This window comes from Salvia hispanica, chromosome 2, assembly GCF_023119035.1.
Source record: "Salvia hispanica cultivar TCC Black 2014 chromosome 2, UniMelb_Shisp_WGS_1.0, whole genome shotgun sequence".
Taxonomy (NCBI): domain Eukaryota; kingdom Viridiplantae; phylum Streptophyta; class Magnoliopsida; order Lamiales; family Lamiaceae; genus Salvia; species Salvia hispanica.
Genome location: NC_062966.1, coordinates 26,220,924 through 26,237,097, shown reverse-complemented (window position 1 = coordinate 26,237,097; position 16,174 = coordinate 26,220,924). Strand labels below are relative to the sequence as shown.

At 36.4% G+C, this 16,174-nt stretch overlaps 4 protein-coding genes across 5 annotated transcripts; 3 read left to right on the top strand and 1 right to left on the bottom strand.

The window, feature by feature from the left end:
- Positions 1 to 964: 964 nt before the first annotated feature.
- On the top strand, positions 965 to 4,013 carry LOC125204180 (aldehyde dehydrogenase-like). The gene is made up of 10 exons (XM_048102751.1): positions 965 to 1,275; positions 1,533 to 1,601; positions 1,689 to 1,785; positions 1,887 to 2,093; positions 2,565 to 2,680; positions 2,751 to 2,855; positions 2,932 to 3,104; positions 3,190 to 3,280; positions 3,355 to 3,504; positions 3,597 to 4,013. Exons 1-10 carry the CDS (start codon positions 1,069 to 1,071, stop codon positions 3,825 to 3,827), a joined length of 1,446 nt encoding a protein of 481 aa, XP_047958708.1. The 5' UTR covers positions 965 to 1,068; the 3' UTR covers positions 3,828 to 4,013.
- A 9-nt stretch (positions 4,014 to 4,022) lies between these two features.
- LOC125204181 (protein psi1-like) lies at positions 4,023 to 5,635 on the bottom strand. The gene is made up of 3 exons (XM_048102752.1): positions 5,446 to 5,635; positions 4,655 to 5,100; positions 4,023 to 4,551 (listed from the first exon to the last, which is right to left on the bottom strand). The coding sequence occupies exons 1-3, from the start codon at positions 5,629 to 5,631 to the stop codon at positions 4,107 to 4,109; spliced, it is 1,077 nt and encodes a 358-aa protein (XP_047958709.1). The 5' UTR covers positions 5,632 to 5,635; the 3' UTR covers positions 4,023 to 4,106.
- Positions 5,636 to 9,010: 3,375 nt separating this feature from the next.
- On the top strand, positions 9,011 to 12,088 carry LOC125203558 (aspartic proteinase Asp1-like). 2 transcript variants are annotated; one of them, XM_048101937.1, is made up of 9 exons: positions 9,011 to 9,294; positions 9,711 to 9,828; positions 9,910 to 10,136; positions 10,586 to 10,813; positions 10,890 to 11,028; positions 11,099 to 11,293; positions 11,370 to 11,442; positions 11,536 to 11,626; positions 11,723 to 12,088. In XM_048101937.1, the coding sequence occupies exons 1-9, from the start codon at positions 9,146 to 9,148 to the stop codon at positions 11,817 to 11,819; spliced, it is 1,317 nt and encodes a 438-aa protein (XP_047957894.1). In that variant the 5' UTR covers positions 9,011 to 9,145; the 3' UTR covers positions 11,820 to 12,088. The 2 variants fall into 2 exon arrangements, with proteins under 2 accessions (XP_047957894.1, XP_047957896.1); XM_048101939.1 differs by having other exon boundaries at positions 9,013 to 9,294; positions 11,536 to 11,623.
- A 778-nt stretch (positions 12,089 to 12,866) lies between these two features.
- LOC125203956 (replication factor C subunit 3) lies at positions 12,867 to 16,117 on the top strand. The gene is made up of 9 exons (XM_048102484.1): positions 12,867 to 13,133; positions 13,884 to 14,100; positions 14,400 to 14,479; positions 14,562 to 14,721; positions 14,860 to 14,941; positions 15,177 to 15,306; positions 15,386 to 15,449; positions 15,521 to 15,589; positions 15,839 to 16,117. The coding sequence occupies exons 1-9, from the start codon at positions 12,941 to 12,943 to the stop codon at positions 15,936 to 15,938; spliced, it is 1,095 nt and encodes a 364-aa protein (XP_047958441.1). The 5' UTR covers positions 12,867 to 12,940; the 3' UTR covers positions 15,939 to 16,117.
- The last annotated feature ends 57 nt before the right edge of the window (positions 16,118 to 16,174 follow it).

Below are 16,174 nucleotides of genomic sequence, written 5' to 3'. Positions count from 1 at the left end.
ACTAATTAATCAACACATTACATTAAAAATGTCAACGGAGTAACATAAGTATGTCAACACAAATTTATCTTGACATTTTGCTTAATGTGTTACTTGTTAACTAATCAACACATTTTATTAAAGTGTCAACACAATAATATGAGTATGTTAACACAAATTTATCTTGACATTTATAAAATGTCAACATAAATTTTTGTTGACATATTCATGTCACCGTGTTGACACTTTCAATATAATGTGTTGATCTAGTTAGCAAGTAGCACGTTAAGATGATTAGTATTTGATCACATCCGAGTGTTTCATTGTTTGATTTCACAAATTTCATTTTCTAAATTTTTAAGTACTACACGTGACTTTGGCTTTGTATCGTATTAAATTGGTTTTCGATCTAGCATGAAAAGACTTGTACTGCTAATCATGCATATCATTAGAGCAAAATAGTTCATAAATTTGCTAACTTGTTGATAATTAACTAACTAGAAAGAGCCGTGTGGGGAACTGTTTTGGACGTTCAATATTTTTGGTCATGATTATTTCATTACACATTTTTTTTATGATATATATATTTATAAAAATTTATACTAATTTGAAATATCGATAAAATATTTTATAAGTATGGTGTAATACCCTATCCACTCTACATACTAAAAATGAAAATAACAAATGAGTATTTAAATTGTCGACGTCTTAAATGATAAAATGAGTCATTATTTTATTTTATAGACAAATTTGTATCTATCCCTATAATTTTCTTATGTATACTACTCCATCTCAATGTAATTGAGTCATAGTATAGTTTTTTGGATAGTCACACTACTAGTACTAGACTTTTTTATAATCGTTTTATTTAAGAATTTCATAAACCTCGTTTTTATTTAAAAAGAATCACTATTCAAAAAACGTTATCTTGTGCCAGCTCAGTTCATATTCAACCATATATAGAGAGAAATCCAACTCCATAAACTCTCAATCGAATCCCGCCAAAAAGGAGAGTAAAACCGCATTTCTGATACAGCTCAGATCGACGTCAATATACATCGCAACCGCATTGATTCGATCTCGACAATCATGGCTGCGAGTGTCAGTGTGAGCGTGGTGCCGGCGGCGGCGGAGGGGCTGAGAGCCGTGTACACCTCGGGGAAGACGAGGACGTACGAATGGCGCGTTTCGCAGCTCAACGCGATGCTCAAAATCACGACTCGCCACGAGAAGGATATCGTCCTGGCTCTGAATTCCGACCTCGGCAAGCACGAGCATGAAGCCTTCCTTCATGAGGTCGGTACTCTACTCAATTTCGATTGCGTTGCGTTGATTATCCGATTTGGATTACGTCACGTATATGCGCTTTAATTTGATGATGTTTTAGGAATTAGGAGTTCATGTTTTTCGCGCTGATCGCACAGATTCAAATTGCACTTGATTGATTGAGTTTATGATCTGATTAATCGAGTTTATGATCTAATTCTATGTTTCTTTGTTTCCAGTTCATATTAAAATTCGTGTTCAGAAAACTCATTGTGTTATTATTTCAGATCTCTGCAGTTTCAGCGGCATGCAGGATGGCACTGAAGGAATTGCATCTATGGATGAAGCCTGAAAGAGTAAATTTGTGTTTATTTGTAGTAGTTTAAAACTATTGCGATTCTCCTATTTGTTTGTCAAGTGGTGCTGATTTTGTGTGATTGCAGGTTAAAACGTCGATGACAACTTTTCCCTCATCGGGTGAATTGGTGCCAGAACCCTACGGTGTCGTATTGGTTATATCAACTTGGAACTATCCGATCGGTATGTTCTATTTCTTACCCTGCATATGTTTGGTCTTTTCTCGATTTGAATTATTCGGTGTGATATTGATAACCTGGCCTTGTTATTGTTCTGTGCCAAAGTGTTGTCACTTGAGCCAGTCATTGCAGCTATTTCAGCTGGTAACGCTGTAGTACTGAAGCCATCTGAAGTTGCTCCCGCAACTTCAGAAGCTATGGCAAAACTTCTTGGGCAGTACATGGATGCCTCGGCTGTCAAAGTTATAGAAGGTGGTGTTCAAGAAACAACTGCATTACTCGAACAGAAATGGGACAAAATATTTTATACAGGTACTTCGAGCAATTATTAGACATCCATAGTTGGTTCATTTCACTTGCCTGCTTGTGATGCTAAAATTAGCACCATGTGTTACCAGAAGTTCTTTTAGTTTGAAATGTGATAGGTTTGTTGAATTTGATGGTTTCCAACTCTGCAATGTTTTGAGGACCAGTATAAATAACTGAACCACTTGTAGTAATAGATAAGTTCAGCTTTAACAGTCAAGTGATATTTCTGAATGAAGTCAATAATCTCTTAGTCTAGCCCCAGAGGTTTAGTAATGAAACTCTAATAATAATCGACGAATCAATATAACTGTCCATTAAGATGTAAGAGAGTAAAAGAAGGTTCTGTAAAATGATAGCTTTATTAGAAAGTAACAGGAATTTGAAGACACATTTCACAGCTGTGTATTTGGATATAGTTGGCTCTTTTTGGAGATGAAGTCTCAGTGTATCTCTATCTCAACAAATTTTCGACAGGGAATAACAAGGTCGGACGTATTATCTTAGCCGCTGCTGCCCTGCATCTTACACCTGTGATTTTGGAGCTTGGTGGGAAGTGTCCAGTAATTGTTGATTCAAACATCAACTTAACAGTAAGTCCCTTACTTACCCAAACTTGAACTTGTCTGAAGCAAACACCAACAAATGATGTTATTCCTCAAGGTTGCAGTAAAAAGACTCGTCTCAGGCAAGTGGGGATGCAACAGTGGACAAACCTGTGTTGCACCTGACTATGTAATAACTACAAAGGCTTTTGCTTCAAAACTTGTAAGCCATATAAACCAACTGAACTCTATATTCTACATGCGATTATGGGCATATACGTTCTGATGTAATTTCCCAGGTTGACGCTATTTCTTCTGAGCTAGAAAGATTCTATGGAAAGGATCCTGTGAACTCAACGGACATGTCAAGAATTATAAATTCCCGCCATTTTGAACGCCTAACAAAGCTTTTGGACGAAGATAAGCTTTATGGTAAAACAGTTATTGGTGGCCAACGCGATAAAACCAATCTGTGAGTTTCAAACTTGGTTCTGCACTTACTTCTTGATGTTGGCTTATGATGTATTCATAAATTATTTTTCTTTTCCATGTTACAGCAAGATTGCTCCCACTGTTATACTGGATCCCCCACTAGATTCTCTGATCATGACTGAGGAGATTTTTGGTCCTTTACTTCCCATCATCACGGTAAAAGTCCACATGTTTTAGCTGTGGAAACATATTGGTTTTCTTATGCTTCTGTATTTTCATTTCATATGAAGGTCAATGACATTAGGGATGGAATTAACCTGATCACTTCTAAAGAGAAGCCTCTTGCTGCATATATATTCACAAATGACAAAAAGCTCAAGGAAAATTTTGTGCAACGAGTCTCAGCAGGTGGAATTGCTGTTAATGAAGTAGTTATTCATGTAAGTCTTTTCTTCTTGTTGCTTCAATTTTTATTCTGCTAAATCTGATGGAAAATGTGACTCTAATCATATTGATAAACTCGTTTGCGCAGCTTACTGATCCGGCATTGCCATTCGGAGGTGTGGGTGAAAGTGGCATGGGAACATACCACGGAAAATACTCTTTCGAAGCTTTCAGCCACAAAAAGCCAGTTCTGTATCGCGACTTCAACGGGGATATATCTGCAAGGTATCCACCATACACCACTAGAAAGCTGAAATTTCTGAAAGCTGCAATGAGTGGTAACATAATTGGCATCATCCGCGCCTTGCTCGGATGGTAAGATTCATACACCTTCATTCCTTCGCGTTAGTTAATAAGACGTAGTGGGTTTAGATGGCTATGTAGATCGAAACATGTCTCTCGTTCGCTTTTATGTCTTTCAATATGCTATACACTTGTCTACTTTTCGTTTTTTTTCACCACATATAACTCATTTGTATGTTAAAGGTGACATATTATACTTTTATGGCTATTCTTTTTGTTGTAGTATACATCAAAACAATAGAAGTACATCAGCTTTGCATCTGTGTTGGTTTAGAAAAAGAAGAGGCACATAAATTTAACAAGCCTGTTGCAAAATAGCAGCAGCAGCAGTTCTTTGCTCTTGTGTCAACTCATCAGGGAACTTGACGGAAATGTTGACGAGCAAGTCCCCTCTTGCCCCGTGCTCGTGTTGCTTTGGCATGCCTTGTCCTTTAACGGTCTTCACGTAGCCGGGGTGCACGACGTCCTCTATCACGAGGCTGGTTGTCTCGCCCCCCAGCAACGGGAGGAGAAGCGTGCACCCTGATAGAGCATCCACCAACGTGATCTCAACTTCCATTTGCAGATCATTGTCTCGTCTCTTGAACAAGGAGTGCTCTTTCTCTGCTATCACGAATATTACATCCGCAGCTCCTGCGCCCGGCATCTGATTCCCCTTCCCCTCGAATGTGATCTTCGTGCCTCTCCTCCATCCCGGCTCCACTTTGATCGTCACTGTTTCATCTTCCTTCACACTTTGCCTGCACCAGAGGAAAAAGGTGTTTAAGGCAGTCTACACTCTACGGCCCTGTTTTTTATATATATAGTATATTGTTTGCAACTTTACTTATTCCCCAAACATACCCGTTGCCTTTATATGCATCTCGTGTGATGGCGACCTTCTTGATGCAACCGAAGCAGAGCTCCTCGAGGGTGCACTCGAGCCGCTTCTCCATTGCAGCCGGCTTGAGCAACCCACTAGAGTTTGAGAAAATGATGGGGGCCGGGACCCCCTTGCTCACATTTCTCGATAAGGTGTGGGCACGGGAACGGGCACCCCTCGTTGTTAGTATATCGCTGAATGCTCTTGAAAGGTGCCCTTTGGCTGTTCGCCCCGAAGGCTGGGATATCCGGCTGTGGTAGCTCAGATTCCTCGACAGCCGGGGCGAGTCAGAGCCGTTGCCCAACTGTGGCAACGTCGTTGCCTGCTTGCCGTCGTGATCAATGCCTTGTTTGAATTTACCCTTGTCATGTCTCTTATCATCACCTTCTCTCCCTCCATTATGTTTCTTCGTCTTTGATCTGCTGATCTGCACGATTATTAGGATGTTAGATCTGTTTTCTAGAAATATGACGATATATTACATGCAAACGATAAAATGTTTCATCATTGTTGCATATTTTTTCGCGTTTCATTTCAATATTCCGTCAACTCTTGGACATGGTATACAACTTTTTTACCGTTGTTTGATATTGGTACAAAAAATTAAATCGCTATTGCATTGAAACATAGAATGCAGAATGTGTTAAAGTGCAACGCGAATGAAACTTCTTTATAATTATCATTCATGCAAACTTTAGTCCTTTTTTGTATCAACAGACATGATATAATGGTGAAATATTTTGTATGAATAGCGTAATTAGCGATAACGTACCTTGGTATCTTCTATTGGCTTGGGTTTTCGAGTGTTTGGTGTTTTCTTAAAGAAAAAAAAAGGTTGCTTCTCTGAGTATAATAATGGGTAGCATTTGGAGAGGAAGGATTTGCATGACCTATAAACGTTGGCAATTCCTAGTAAACGAATCAAATTACTAGGATTTGGTTTTGAATGCTCTCCCATTGATGATATGGCTATGCTATTCTAGAGAGAGAAGAACAACAAGAAGAACAAAAGATATATGAGAGATTAGTACGGAGAGCAACCTCTTTCTGAGGTGTGTGTTTGTGTGTGTGAGAGAGGGAGAGACTAATCCGGACAGCCTTGTGACAAATTTTTGCAGTAGTAGTAAAATTGTGATCTTTGTCCTATGAAAATGTGGGTATGTGTTATTCGATTTAGATATAAAAACCGAACGTTAGAGTATCTCCAAGAAGGAAAGATATATAAAAAAAGGTATATCATATATTTACCTTCTTAAAATGTGAAATATATCATTTTAAAAAAGTACACATATTTCAAATGAAAAAAATATATAGAAAGGTAAATTAATTCTTTTATATAAAATAATCATATAAAATGCATTCAAAAACATAAAAGTGTAATACTTTACCTTTTCTCTTGGAGAATGATTTTTTATGGAAAGAAAGTAAATATGGTAATTATAAGATTTTAAGATACATTTTCAAAATGAGAAAATGTATAATACCTTCTCAAATCTCAAATATCTCTCCCCTTAGAGAATAATTTTTCATGAAAAAAAAGGTAAATATGATGATTATATTAATTTACCTCTTCATTTACCCCTCCCTTTGGAGATAATCTAATATTTTAAATATTTCGATGGTTGTAATTTTGTTGGAATTTGATGTTATTAATATTTAAGATTATGCAATATAATGTTTTATTTTGTTTATCATCCCCTAAATACTACTCTCTCTATTCAGCAATAAATATTCCATTTTTTAACTAGCTCAAATTTTAAAAAATTACTATTTATCTTTGTAAAAGAAAGTGTGTAGAAGAAATAATGGAATCGTTATCATATTTAATGTGATTGAAATGAGTTAATAAATGTGTGTGGTTCACTTCCAAAAATATGTAAAAATGAATGAAATGTTTAGTTTGATATCTCTTGCAATTTCATAAATCAGTATAAAAAATCATAATTTGCATTGTTCACAATTATCAAATGCCTACAATTTTTGATCTGCCGTGTGTGATATATTATTGATGTTTTTTTCCAAACAACATCATTTATTATTGGGATATTGACATCTATATCACGAAACTTTCAACAAGTTGGGTTTTTCCCACGAACTTTAAAATTGCAAATAATATCACGAACTTTATCACGTGTTTGTTTTTTTCCCACGAATGAAATTTTTTTCACAAATAATACTATGATACCCATTTTTTTTCGTAATTTCTCGACAACAATTTCGAAAGTTTCAAGTTTTTCAATATTTGAAGATAGTTTTTCTTGAAGCACACCCTCAAAAATTGTTCTTTAATCTATTAAAATAACATGAATTTTTTCATTCGTGGGAAAAAACAAACCCAAGGTAAAGTTCGTGATATTATTTACCAATTTTAAAGTTTATGGAAAAAATCCAACTTTTTGAAAATTTCATGATATTAGATGTCAATATCCCTTTATTATTTTATTATAAGTATTTCTAGACAGTATCATTCAACTCACTGACATTGGCGTCCACTTAATGATTTTACGTTAATTATATCAAATGTAATTTCACACAAAAATTATAGTGAATAAATTCAACTTTTATAATTTTTTTAAGTATTGTGATATAGACCAAATTTCAACAAAAATTAACAATTTTTCCGATATTTTGTCGTGTATCACAGCTTGAAACATTACCTAAAATTGGCTGCGCACATAAATATCCTAAATCCTAAGCGGCGAATCATTTCAAGGGGAAATATTTTCATTCATGCACCTTGTTTTCTTGCCCCAAATATTATAAGCAAAACAAATATTACAAGCTTACAAGTTACAACAAATCATGTTATAGACTATAGTATTGTTTTAGTATGTCATCACATGCCATTTTTTAATTATAACAGTTTTCTCGTGCCCGAAATTTAAGGTATGCCTTCTCCCAAAATGGCCCAACAAATTTTGGATTTTTCTACAAATTTGCAGTTATTCGTATTGAATTCAGCATAGATTCATAAGGCACCGAAGGATACACATGTAATTTTGTCATGTTGTCAAATATTAGATGAATCTAAATTTGGAACTAATTTCGATAAACTCATCTATCTTGGAGTTTAGATAAAAGAAAATCTTGGAGTTTAGATAAAAGAAAATCTAAAATATGTATTCTTATTATTTCTGTATGGCGACGATGAATGCTCAGTGGTCAAGATTTTTCATTTGTTTGATAAAGTAATATCAATACATTTAATCTCCTCTGACTTTATTAAGACTCATACTTTATTTTCTCAATTTAATTTACTAAAAAAATAATTTTTAATATCTGTACTTTAAAAAAAGGTCTCAATTATATTAAGATGGAGAGAATATTAAGCTATTCATAAGTCAAATATAATAATCCTAATAAATCCGCATATGACTAATAGTCGTATTTTCTAACTTTAACTATCAAGTGTCCAAAAAAAATTGATATGTTTATGTCTATACATAAATGATTGAAAGGACGTGATCAAATGAAAATTATAAATATTGTACAAACTTAAAACTATATTCTGAACCATTGAAAAATGTAACAGATCACGAAAAAACATCAATAGGAAAATGTTAACAGAATTTCAACGATAGTCAATGATTGATGTTGTATTGATATTGTGTTGATACTGTGTTGACATTAAAATCTTGAAATTTTACACTGTGTTGATATTATATTAAAACTGTATTGAAGCTGTGTTGGGGAGTTCTGAGTTTGTATAATATATAAGTTTGCATTTTATCACTACCCTTGAAGTGAATCATACCATTCTCTACTAATAATATTTTAAACACTTTTTCTTCTGATATTTGTTGCATTTTATCACTTTTTGTATTAAAATCCACTAAAATTAATGGCAATAGACAAAAGTAGTAATCGTATTATTTCTTCTCTTATGCTCAATTCATCTCAAGAAAGAAGTCTTTTCCTTGGGCAAAGTTAAAATTTTACAAGTAATAGTTATTATTTATTTGTGTAAGAGAATAAAATATAAAATAAAATAAAAATAAAATGTTTTATTTAAAAGTAGATCATCTTTATTAGAATTAGTAATAAAATAAAATTGACTAATGTCGTTCCAACGGAAAGGAGCAGTAGAAAAAGAGTTTTTCCATCAAACCTCCTCGAAATTTGTCCCAAAAATTACATCATCATACTAATTTACTCACAAAATGCTAGAAAATGAAATTATTCGTTACTATAGTCCAAGCGCGAAATATGTCTTGGTTACCGCGTATAAATGGCACTCAAAATCATGATGCAAACATTTTATTTTTCAAATATACTAATCTCTTTAATTTAATATAAATACAAAGCTCACATACTAACTTCCAAGTGATTTCATTTCTTTAAATTCTCCCCCAAAATCTCACTAACTGAGCATAAAAATCAAGTCTTTTTCATTCTAACATAAATTATCCCTTTTCTTCTTCAGAATCCTAAATCCCTTTTACTTGAATTGAATACTCGTGATCAATTTCAGCATGCATAGAGAGTTGTACCTCAAAGCATTGGTGTTGTGCCTTCTCACATGGATTGCAGTTGCAGCATTCCAGCCTCACATCTTGAAATCCGGCAGAGGCTTCCGCTCCTCTCTGATTTTCTCCCTCTCCGGAAATGTTTATCCGAAAGGGTACTTCGTTTTCTTCACTTTGTTTGGAATAATGAGAAATTTTTTTATTGTGATTTTGGGGGAATGTGATCCCCACCTGTTTGATGTTTTGTTCTTGAATATATAGTTGTGATGTTCTGAAAATTAAGGGCCTTTTTTTGTTTTTTGCTGGTTTTGTGATGAATTTGATTTTTCATGTTTGTGTGCTAAAGGAATTAGGTCTGACTTATGGAATCAGTGTGTTTTGATTTGGTAATAGAAGTATTTATTTCAGGAATCTGTATTTGGATGTTGTGATTGAGATCATTAATTCATTATCACTATTGCTCAGTACATTTCTTGATGGAAATGATCAAACTTTGATGTTGAATCTGCATCAGTTGATGAAATGTTGGTTCCATCTTGTTCTCAATTTCAATTTATTGTTTATATCATAGGTACTATCATGTAACAATGAATGTAGGGCAGCCTCCGAAGCAGTACTTTCTTGATATCGATACTGGCAGCGATCTCACATGGCTTCAGTGTGATGCACCTTGCACGAAATGCACCCCGGTAACCCTTCTTGCTCGACGTTAGTTTAGAGTTGAATTGTTTTGAGAAGGCATGCTTATAATTTGCTAAACATTTTCTCAGGCTCCTCACAGTCTTTACAAACCCAAACGGAACCTCATCACGTGCATTGACCCTGTGTGTATCTCGCTCCATGGACCGGGGAACCATAATTGTCAATCACCGGAGGAGCAGTGTGATTACGAGGTGGATTATGCCGACCATGGTTCATCTTTGGGCGTGATGGTTAAGGACTCGTTTCCGCTTAGGTTTACCAATGGCACAATTGTTGCTCCAAAGCTGGCATTTGGGTGAGGACTATCTTTTGCTTTATGAGCTTAAAACAAGGCTTGTAATTTTTAGGTTAAATTCAACCGAAGATTATCCTAGTCTATTCATAATACTTGTACTTCCAATTTTGTTTATCCTAATCCAACCAATGCCTATTTTTCACTAACGAAATCTTTAATCTTTGCTGACCTTGCAAAGATGCTGACATGCCATCTATGTGGACACTGGTGTTAGTGGTATTTGCACGGTTAGCAAAAATTAAAGGTTCTGCTGGTGAAAAATAGACGGAGGTTAGATCAGGATAAATATTTGAAAGTATGGGAATCATAGGAGTATAAGATATTTTTGGGTGTAAGTCGATAGTTTGGGCTGTTTTCGGTAGTTTAGACTATTTTCTGTTTATCGTGCTGTATAGCTTATGCCTCCAATTCAGCTACTTATTAACTTATATGTGCTTCAATGCATCTAGATGTGGATATAACCAAGAAGTGCAAGACACGGCCCATCTGCCTTACACGGATGGAGTCCTCGGACTAGGCCTTGGCAAATCAAGCATCCTAGCTCAGCTACGGAACATGGGTTTGATACAAAATGTCGTTGGTCACTGTCTAAGCCGAGAGGGTGGAGGGTTTCTCTTCTTTGGAGATGACTTTCTCCCTAATTCGGGGATCGTTTGGACACCACTATTGAGCCAATCGTAAGTTTCATAATTTGTAAAGATACAAGCTAAGTATGATATTCCTATTGCTTACTGTCCTCCCATCGTTATCCAGGAAATACTACGCCTTAGGACCGGCCAACCTCCAGATTGGTGGTCAAGCTACTAATATTAAGGGCCTTCCCATAGTTTTCGATAGTGGAAGTACTTACACGTACTTCAGCTCTCCAGCATACAACGCTCTCGTTTCTTTGGTGAGTTTTGGTTTGGATGATTCGTTTCAAGCTATGCCTATGTTGTCTAACAAGCTTCAATCTTTCCCAGATAAAAGGCAACTTAAACGGAAAGCAGCTGAAAGACGCAGTCGAGGATAAAAGCCTTCCCATCTGTTGGAAAGGCGCTAAGCCCTTCAAGTCGGTTCTTGATGCTGCTAACCACTTCAAGCCTTTGGGTCTGAGCTTCACAAATGCCAAAAATGTTCAGCTTCATCTCGCCCCGGAATCTTACCTTGTTGTTACAGTGAGTAGCTCGACTCACCTATCTTTCAACAAAGTCAATTTCTTGGTATAAAAAAACTCACACTTTCATGATTCAGGAACAAGGCAATGTCTGCTTAGGCATTCTCAACGGTGGAGAGGTCGGGTTAGAAAATCTGAACGTGATCGGAGGTAGGAATTCTCGACACATCCCAGCCCAATGAAATTAATAACCCCGTTTTTCTTACAATCTGATATGTGAGTGTGACAACGTTGAATATGCAGACATTTTCCTGCAAGACAAACTGGTGATCTACGACAACGAGAGGCAGCAAGTGGGATGGGCGCCTGCGAACTGCAACAAGCTTCCAAAGTCGTCCTGACCACTTAACACTCTTTTTCGTTTGCTTTCGCCTTTACTAGGCTGGGGGCAGTCTCACTACAACTTCTTTGTTTATTTATTTATAAACAGCGTGGATCGTGGAGATCTCGATCAGCGTTATGCTGCTCCCGTTTTTGGTGCCTTGAGAGATATCTGCCCAGCGAGGCTCAGATTCTGGACGCGTTAGGCGCAGAAATTTTACGCAGAGGTGGTTTGTAGCCAGATATGGTGCAGTGACTCTATGGTGTTGTTAGAGTTTAGGAAATATAGAAATGTTTGAATGTTTATAATCTGTAGTAGATGAGGCATAGAACATGGATGAATAACATAATTATTTGGGGTTTTAGAGGAAGATGCTACCATCTTGTATAGCTCCATGGTGTTTTGTCTTTTGTACCGCTTTGTGTATATTGATGATGTCATTTTCGTAAACGAGCTAATTAAACGTGTTTCGTATAGGTGTTGTATCGACGAGTGCGTATTGATGATGTCATTTTTATAAGCAGACTAATCAAATTAGTCGAGACATTTTTTTTAGGTAAAGGTTAAAGTGGAGAAAATAAAGTTTCAACAAAAGAAAAGATTTAACTATCTAGGAATGGTCTGTAAAGAAATACGACTCAACTATCTTGTCACGGACGAAGTGAGTATTTAGTAGGAACAAAGTTGCAATTTGTCTCTTAATGAGATTTCTTTCTCTTAAGCATTAGGAATTGATGAATTAGCAATTTGCCTCGTAATGAGATTTCTTTCTATGAAGCATTAGGAATAGTCGATAGAGAAAATGTCTCATCAACTGATATTATATTTCGTCGTTGATTTTATTGACTATGTATTTCGCTGTCAGCTTTAAAATGGTGTGGATATCATCAATTAATCGTAATTAATCGCTAAACAATGCTTAATTAAAATCCTGGTTTAGGGTTTAACTTATATCCATTCAGAATCTAATAATTATTTAATTAAATAAAATTACAAATTAAAAATAGGTGGACGCACCGTGCGACTATTATTGGCGGCTTGGCGCCAATCTCATCAGTGCGCCTCTACGGTTCTTCTCTCTCCTGTTTCATCCAATTCTAGTTAAAAAGAAAACAAAATAGTTGTTTATTTTTTTTTCAAATTCCTTGCCAACTAAAATCGCGATTCCTTGACAGCCTCACTGCAGGAACCGCACCACATTCCACCGGAGGCAGTCCCCCGCTATTTCTTCACCATAAAAGCACACTGCATTGAGAATTAAGAGAGAAAATTGCAGAGGCGAAAAACAGCTGCGTCGAAGCGGCGTCGTTTTCGAGCTTAGAAAGAATGGCTGAGGTGATAGATGTCATGGATGTCGACGACGACAACGGCAATTTCAATTCCGCCAAGCCCAACCTCAAGGGCAAAAACGTCGTCGTTTCAGCTGCTCCACCGGACACCAGAGCCACCCCTTGGGTCGAGAAATATCGCCCCCAGTCTCTCGACGACGTCGCCGCCCACCGCGACATTGTTGAGACCAGTAAGTTACGCCTATTTACTGCTTAAGCATTTCGTCGAACAGTCGGTAGGCTTGATTTTGGAAAAACCCTTCACTTATTAGACTGTTCAATTTTATTGCGTATTTTGACAATTACCTGTTGAAGGATTCGATCTTCAGTGAATTACGGTTTCTGGATGATTCAAAAGCAAGGAAACATTTACATAGTGCGATTTTATCAAGCAATGCTGATATGTTTTACAAAATTTGAATCTTCTGCACCTTATGCTTATGAATTAAGGTTAAGGGATATTTTTCCAGTATATCTGTGCATCCTACGTGTTGTTTCAGTGTTTCATGTTTGCATTTAGGGGTTTTCAACATTACCATTATAATCTCCATTGGTAATTCTTGTTGAAGGATTTGATCTTCAATGAATTACGGTTTCTGGATGATTCAAGCGCAAGGAAACATTTACATTTTCTAGCTATGTATACCTAGTGTTGGAATTTTAGCAAGCAATGCTGATATTTTTTGTACAAAATTTGAATCTTTTGCACCTTATGAATTAAGGTTAAGTTATATTTTTCCAGTTCATCTGTGCTTCCTACGTGTTGTTTCAGTGTTTCATGTTTGCATTTAGGGGTTTTCAACATTACCATTATAATCTCTCCATTCTCCATTGGTAACTCTTGTTGCTTAATTCTATGATTTCAATGGTTTGCATCGAAATTGTGAGCTTAATTTGTTTTATGTATATGTTATTTAACTATTGTTTTTTTCTGTGCAAAGTTGATAGATTAGCATCTGGGAACAGATTGCCCCACCTACTGCTTTATGGACCGCCAGGGACAGGGAAGACTTCTACTGTTTTGGCAATGGCTCGGAAACTTTATGGAAACAAGATGCAAAACATGGTTCTGGAGCTGAATGCATCCGATGATCGTGGTATTGATGTTGTTAGGCAGCAGATTCAGGACTTTGCAAGCACACAGAGCATCTCTTTTGGGTATTTTCCGGCACACACATTTGCTATTTTGCACATACCTTTAATGTTACTAAGTCACTTTGATCAAATGATGTTGGAAAATGAAAATGAATAACATGCTTACATATGCATTTTGAAAACAACTAGGGAGCTTCTGATGCTAAATGTCGTACTTTTTCCAGGATATGGGAAGTTTTCTGTCGACTGGCTTCTAAACTTGATCCTTGTGTCTATTACTGTGATATTACATTAGTTATTTTGGATTTCAGAGGTCACTTCAATCAGACCTATCACCTATCTGACTATCTTGTATTGTACAGGGGAAAGTCTGCCGTAAAATTGGTTCTACTGGATGAGGCAGATGCCATGACTAAGGATGCACAATTTGCTCTTCGTAGAGGCAAGATTTGTTTTACTTTTCTTGATATTTTTATTCCGTTATATTTTAAATTACAAACATTTTTGCATCATTTGCTTTTCAGTGATCGAGAAATACACCAAAAGCAATAGATTTGCTTTGATCTGCAACAATGTCAATAAAATTATTCCAGCACTGCAATCAAGATGTACACGGTTCCGCTTTGCCCCCCTTGATGCTGTTCATGTCAGGGATAGGCTCAGACACGTAATTGAATCTGAAGGGTAAGTTTCATTGTTACTTAGCTTTGGTTTTTTGATGGTTAGCATCTCTTACTCTTCACTAGATGCAAGTATTATGTAGTTGGTGTGGAATCTTTGAGACTAATATCAACTTATTTCACACTTAATCTGTTAATTCAGGCTTGATGTTCCAGAAAATGGTATGAAAGCTCTTGTACAGCTTAGCAATGGTGATATGAGGAAAGCCTTGAATATTTTACAGGTATCATTCTTGCATAACCTCGTTAGTTTTATATATCTCTTCAGCATATCTCCATCATCAAGCCAATATTAAGATGGAAATATAGAGTTCATAGATGGTCCATATGAGGACTATGTTAGCATCTTCCCGTCTACACGATGATGCCCATATGTCCTCCGCTTAATGCTTTTGCTTGGAATTCATTATGCTCAATGATAATTGATAAAATAGTTTTGTACTTGCTGTTTGTGTGCAGTCAACACATATGGCCTGTCAGCAAATCACAGAAGAAGCTGTCTACTTGTGTACTGGGAACCCTTTGCCCAAAGACATCGAGCAGATATCCCATTGGCTCCTGAATGAGCCCTTCACAACTAGCAGCCAAAGTAATCTCACTCCAAGTATCACTATATTATCATAATTTTCTTATGCAGGTGTGCTTATTCTGCTGTTTTAAACCTCCAGGAATATCTGAGATGAAGACAAGAAAAGGGTTGGCTCTGGTTGATATCGTGAGAGAAGTTACCATGTATGTGCTCAGATATATGTTTATTCACTGCATAAATCTCCTCTTCCTCATATCTTACTTCTTGATATCAGGTTTGTTTTTAAGATCAAGATGCCACCAGCTGTCCGCATTCAACTTATTAACGATATGGCTGATATCGAGTATGTATCTTTTCCTTTATGGTTTACATCAGTTTGCTGAACTTAGAGCTTGGCTGTGATTTGCCATTATACTTGAAATATGCCTCAGTTGCTTCAATAGTCATCTATTTAGGAAAGGAAACTGGATTTCAATGTGTATATCTTACACATACTTTTGTCATGGGCCTCTACATTGAACACAAATTTGTCGTTTGTGTGAGTTTTATTAGTTCTGTTACTTTTGTACCAAGTGTTAGTTGTGCTTCGCAGATATAGGTTGAGCATGGCATGCAATGACAAGCTGCAGCTGGGGTCATTAATTGCTGCTTTTACACGAGCCAGAGGTTCGATAGTTGCTGCTGCAACATAACGATCATGTGGGTGACGAGTTTCTGCTAGTGTGCTGCTGCTCATTTTATGTGCTACCGTACAGTAACAACCCTCCTTCGTAGTTTGATTGACTGGTGTATATTTTTGTACTTGAGAGATGTTTTCCCACCCCTTTTTAACTGTGAACACCTTACTTTGGTACGTGTGACTTTTTCTTCACCCTTGAAATTTTTGGTACTTTTGTGATGAACCGGCACCTGGGGCTGTGAGTTTTTG

Coding starts and splice junctions, on each gene's coding strand:
- LOC125204180 (XM_048102751.1), top strand. CDS start 1,069: ATGGCTGCGAGTGTCAGTGTGAGCGTGGTGCCGGCGGCGGCGGAGGGG. Junction 1,786..1,886: donor AACTTGGAACTATCCGATCG/GTATGTTCTATT, acceptor TCTGTGCCAAAG/TGTTGTCACTTGAGCCAGTC. Junction 3,281..3,354: donor CTTTACTTCCCATCATCACG/GTAAAAGTCCAC, acceptor TTTCATATGAAG/GTCAATGACATTAGGGATGG.
- LOC125204181 (XM_048102752.1), bottom strand. CDS start 5,631: ATGGGAGAGCATTCAAAACCAAATCCTAGTAATTTGATTCGTTTACTA. Junction 5,101..5,445: donor AGCCAATAGAAGATACCAAG/GTACGTTATCGC, acceptor ATAATCGTGCAG/ATCAGCAGATCAAAGACGAA. Junction 4,552..4,654: donor GATGCATATAAAGGCAACGG/GTATGTTTGGGG, acceptor CCTCTGGTGCAG/GCAAAGTGTGAAGGAAGATG.
- LOC125203558 (XM_048101937.1), top strand. CDS start 9,146: ATGCATAGAGAGTTGTACCTCAAAGCATTGGTGTTGTGCCTTCTCACA. Junction 11,029..11,098: donor ACAACGCTCTCGTTTCTTTG/GTGAGTTTTGGT, acceptor AATCTTTCCCAG/ATAAAAGGCAACTTAAACGG. Junction 11,627..11,722: donor TGCAACAAGCTTCCAAAGTC/GTCCTGACCACT, acceptor ATTTATAAACAG/CGTGGATCGTGGAGATCTCG.
- LOC125203956 (XM_048102484.1), top strand. CDS start 12,941: ATGGCTGAGGTGATAGATGTCATGGATGTCGACGACGACAACGGCAAT. Junction 14,722..14,859: donor CACGTAATTGAATCTGAAGG/GTAAGTTTCATT, acceptor CTGTTAATTCAG/GCTTGATGTTCCAGAAAATG. Junction 14,942..15,176: donor AAGCCTTGAATATTTTACAG/GTATCATTCTTG, acceptor GTTTGTGTGCAG/TCAACACATATGGCCTGTCA.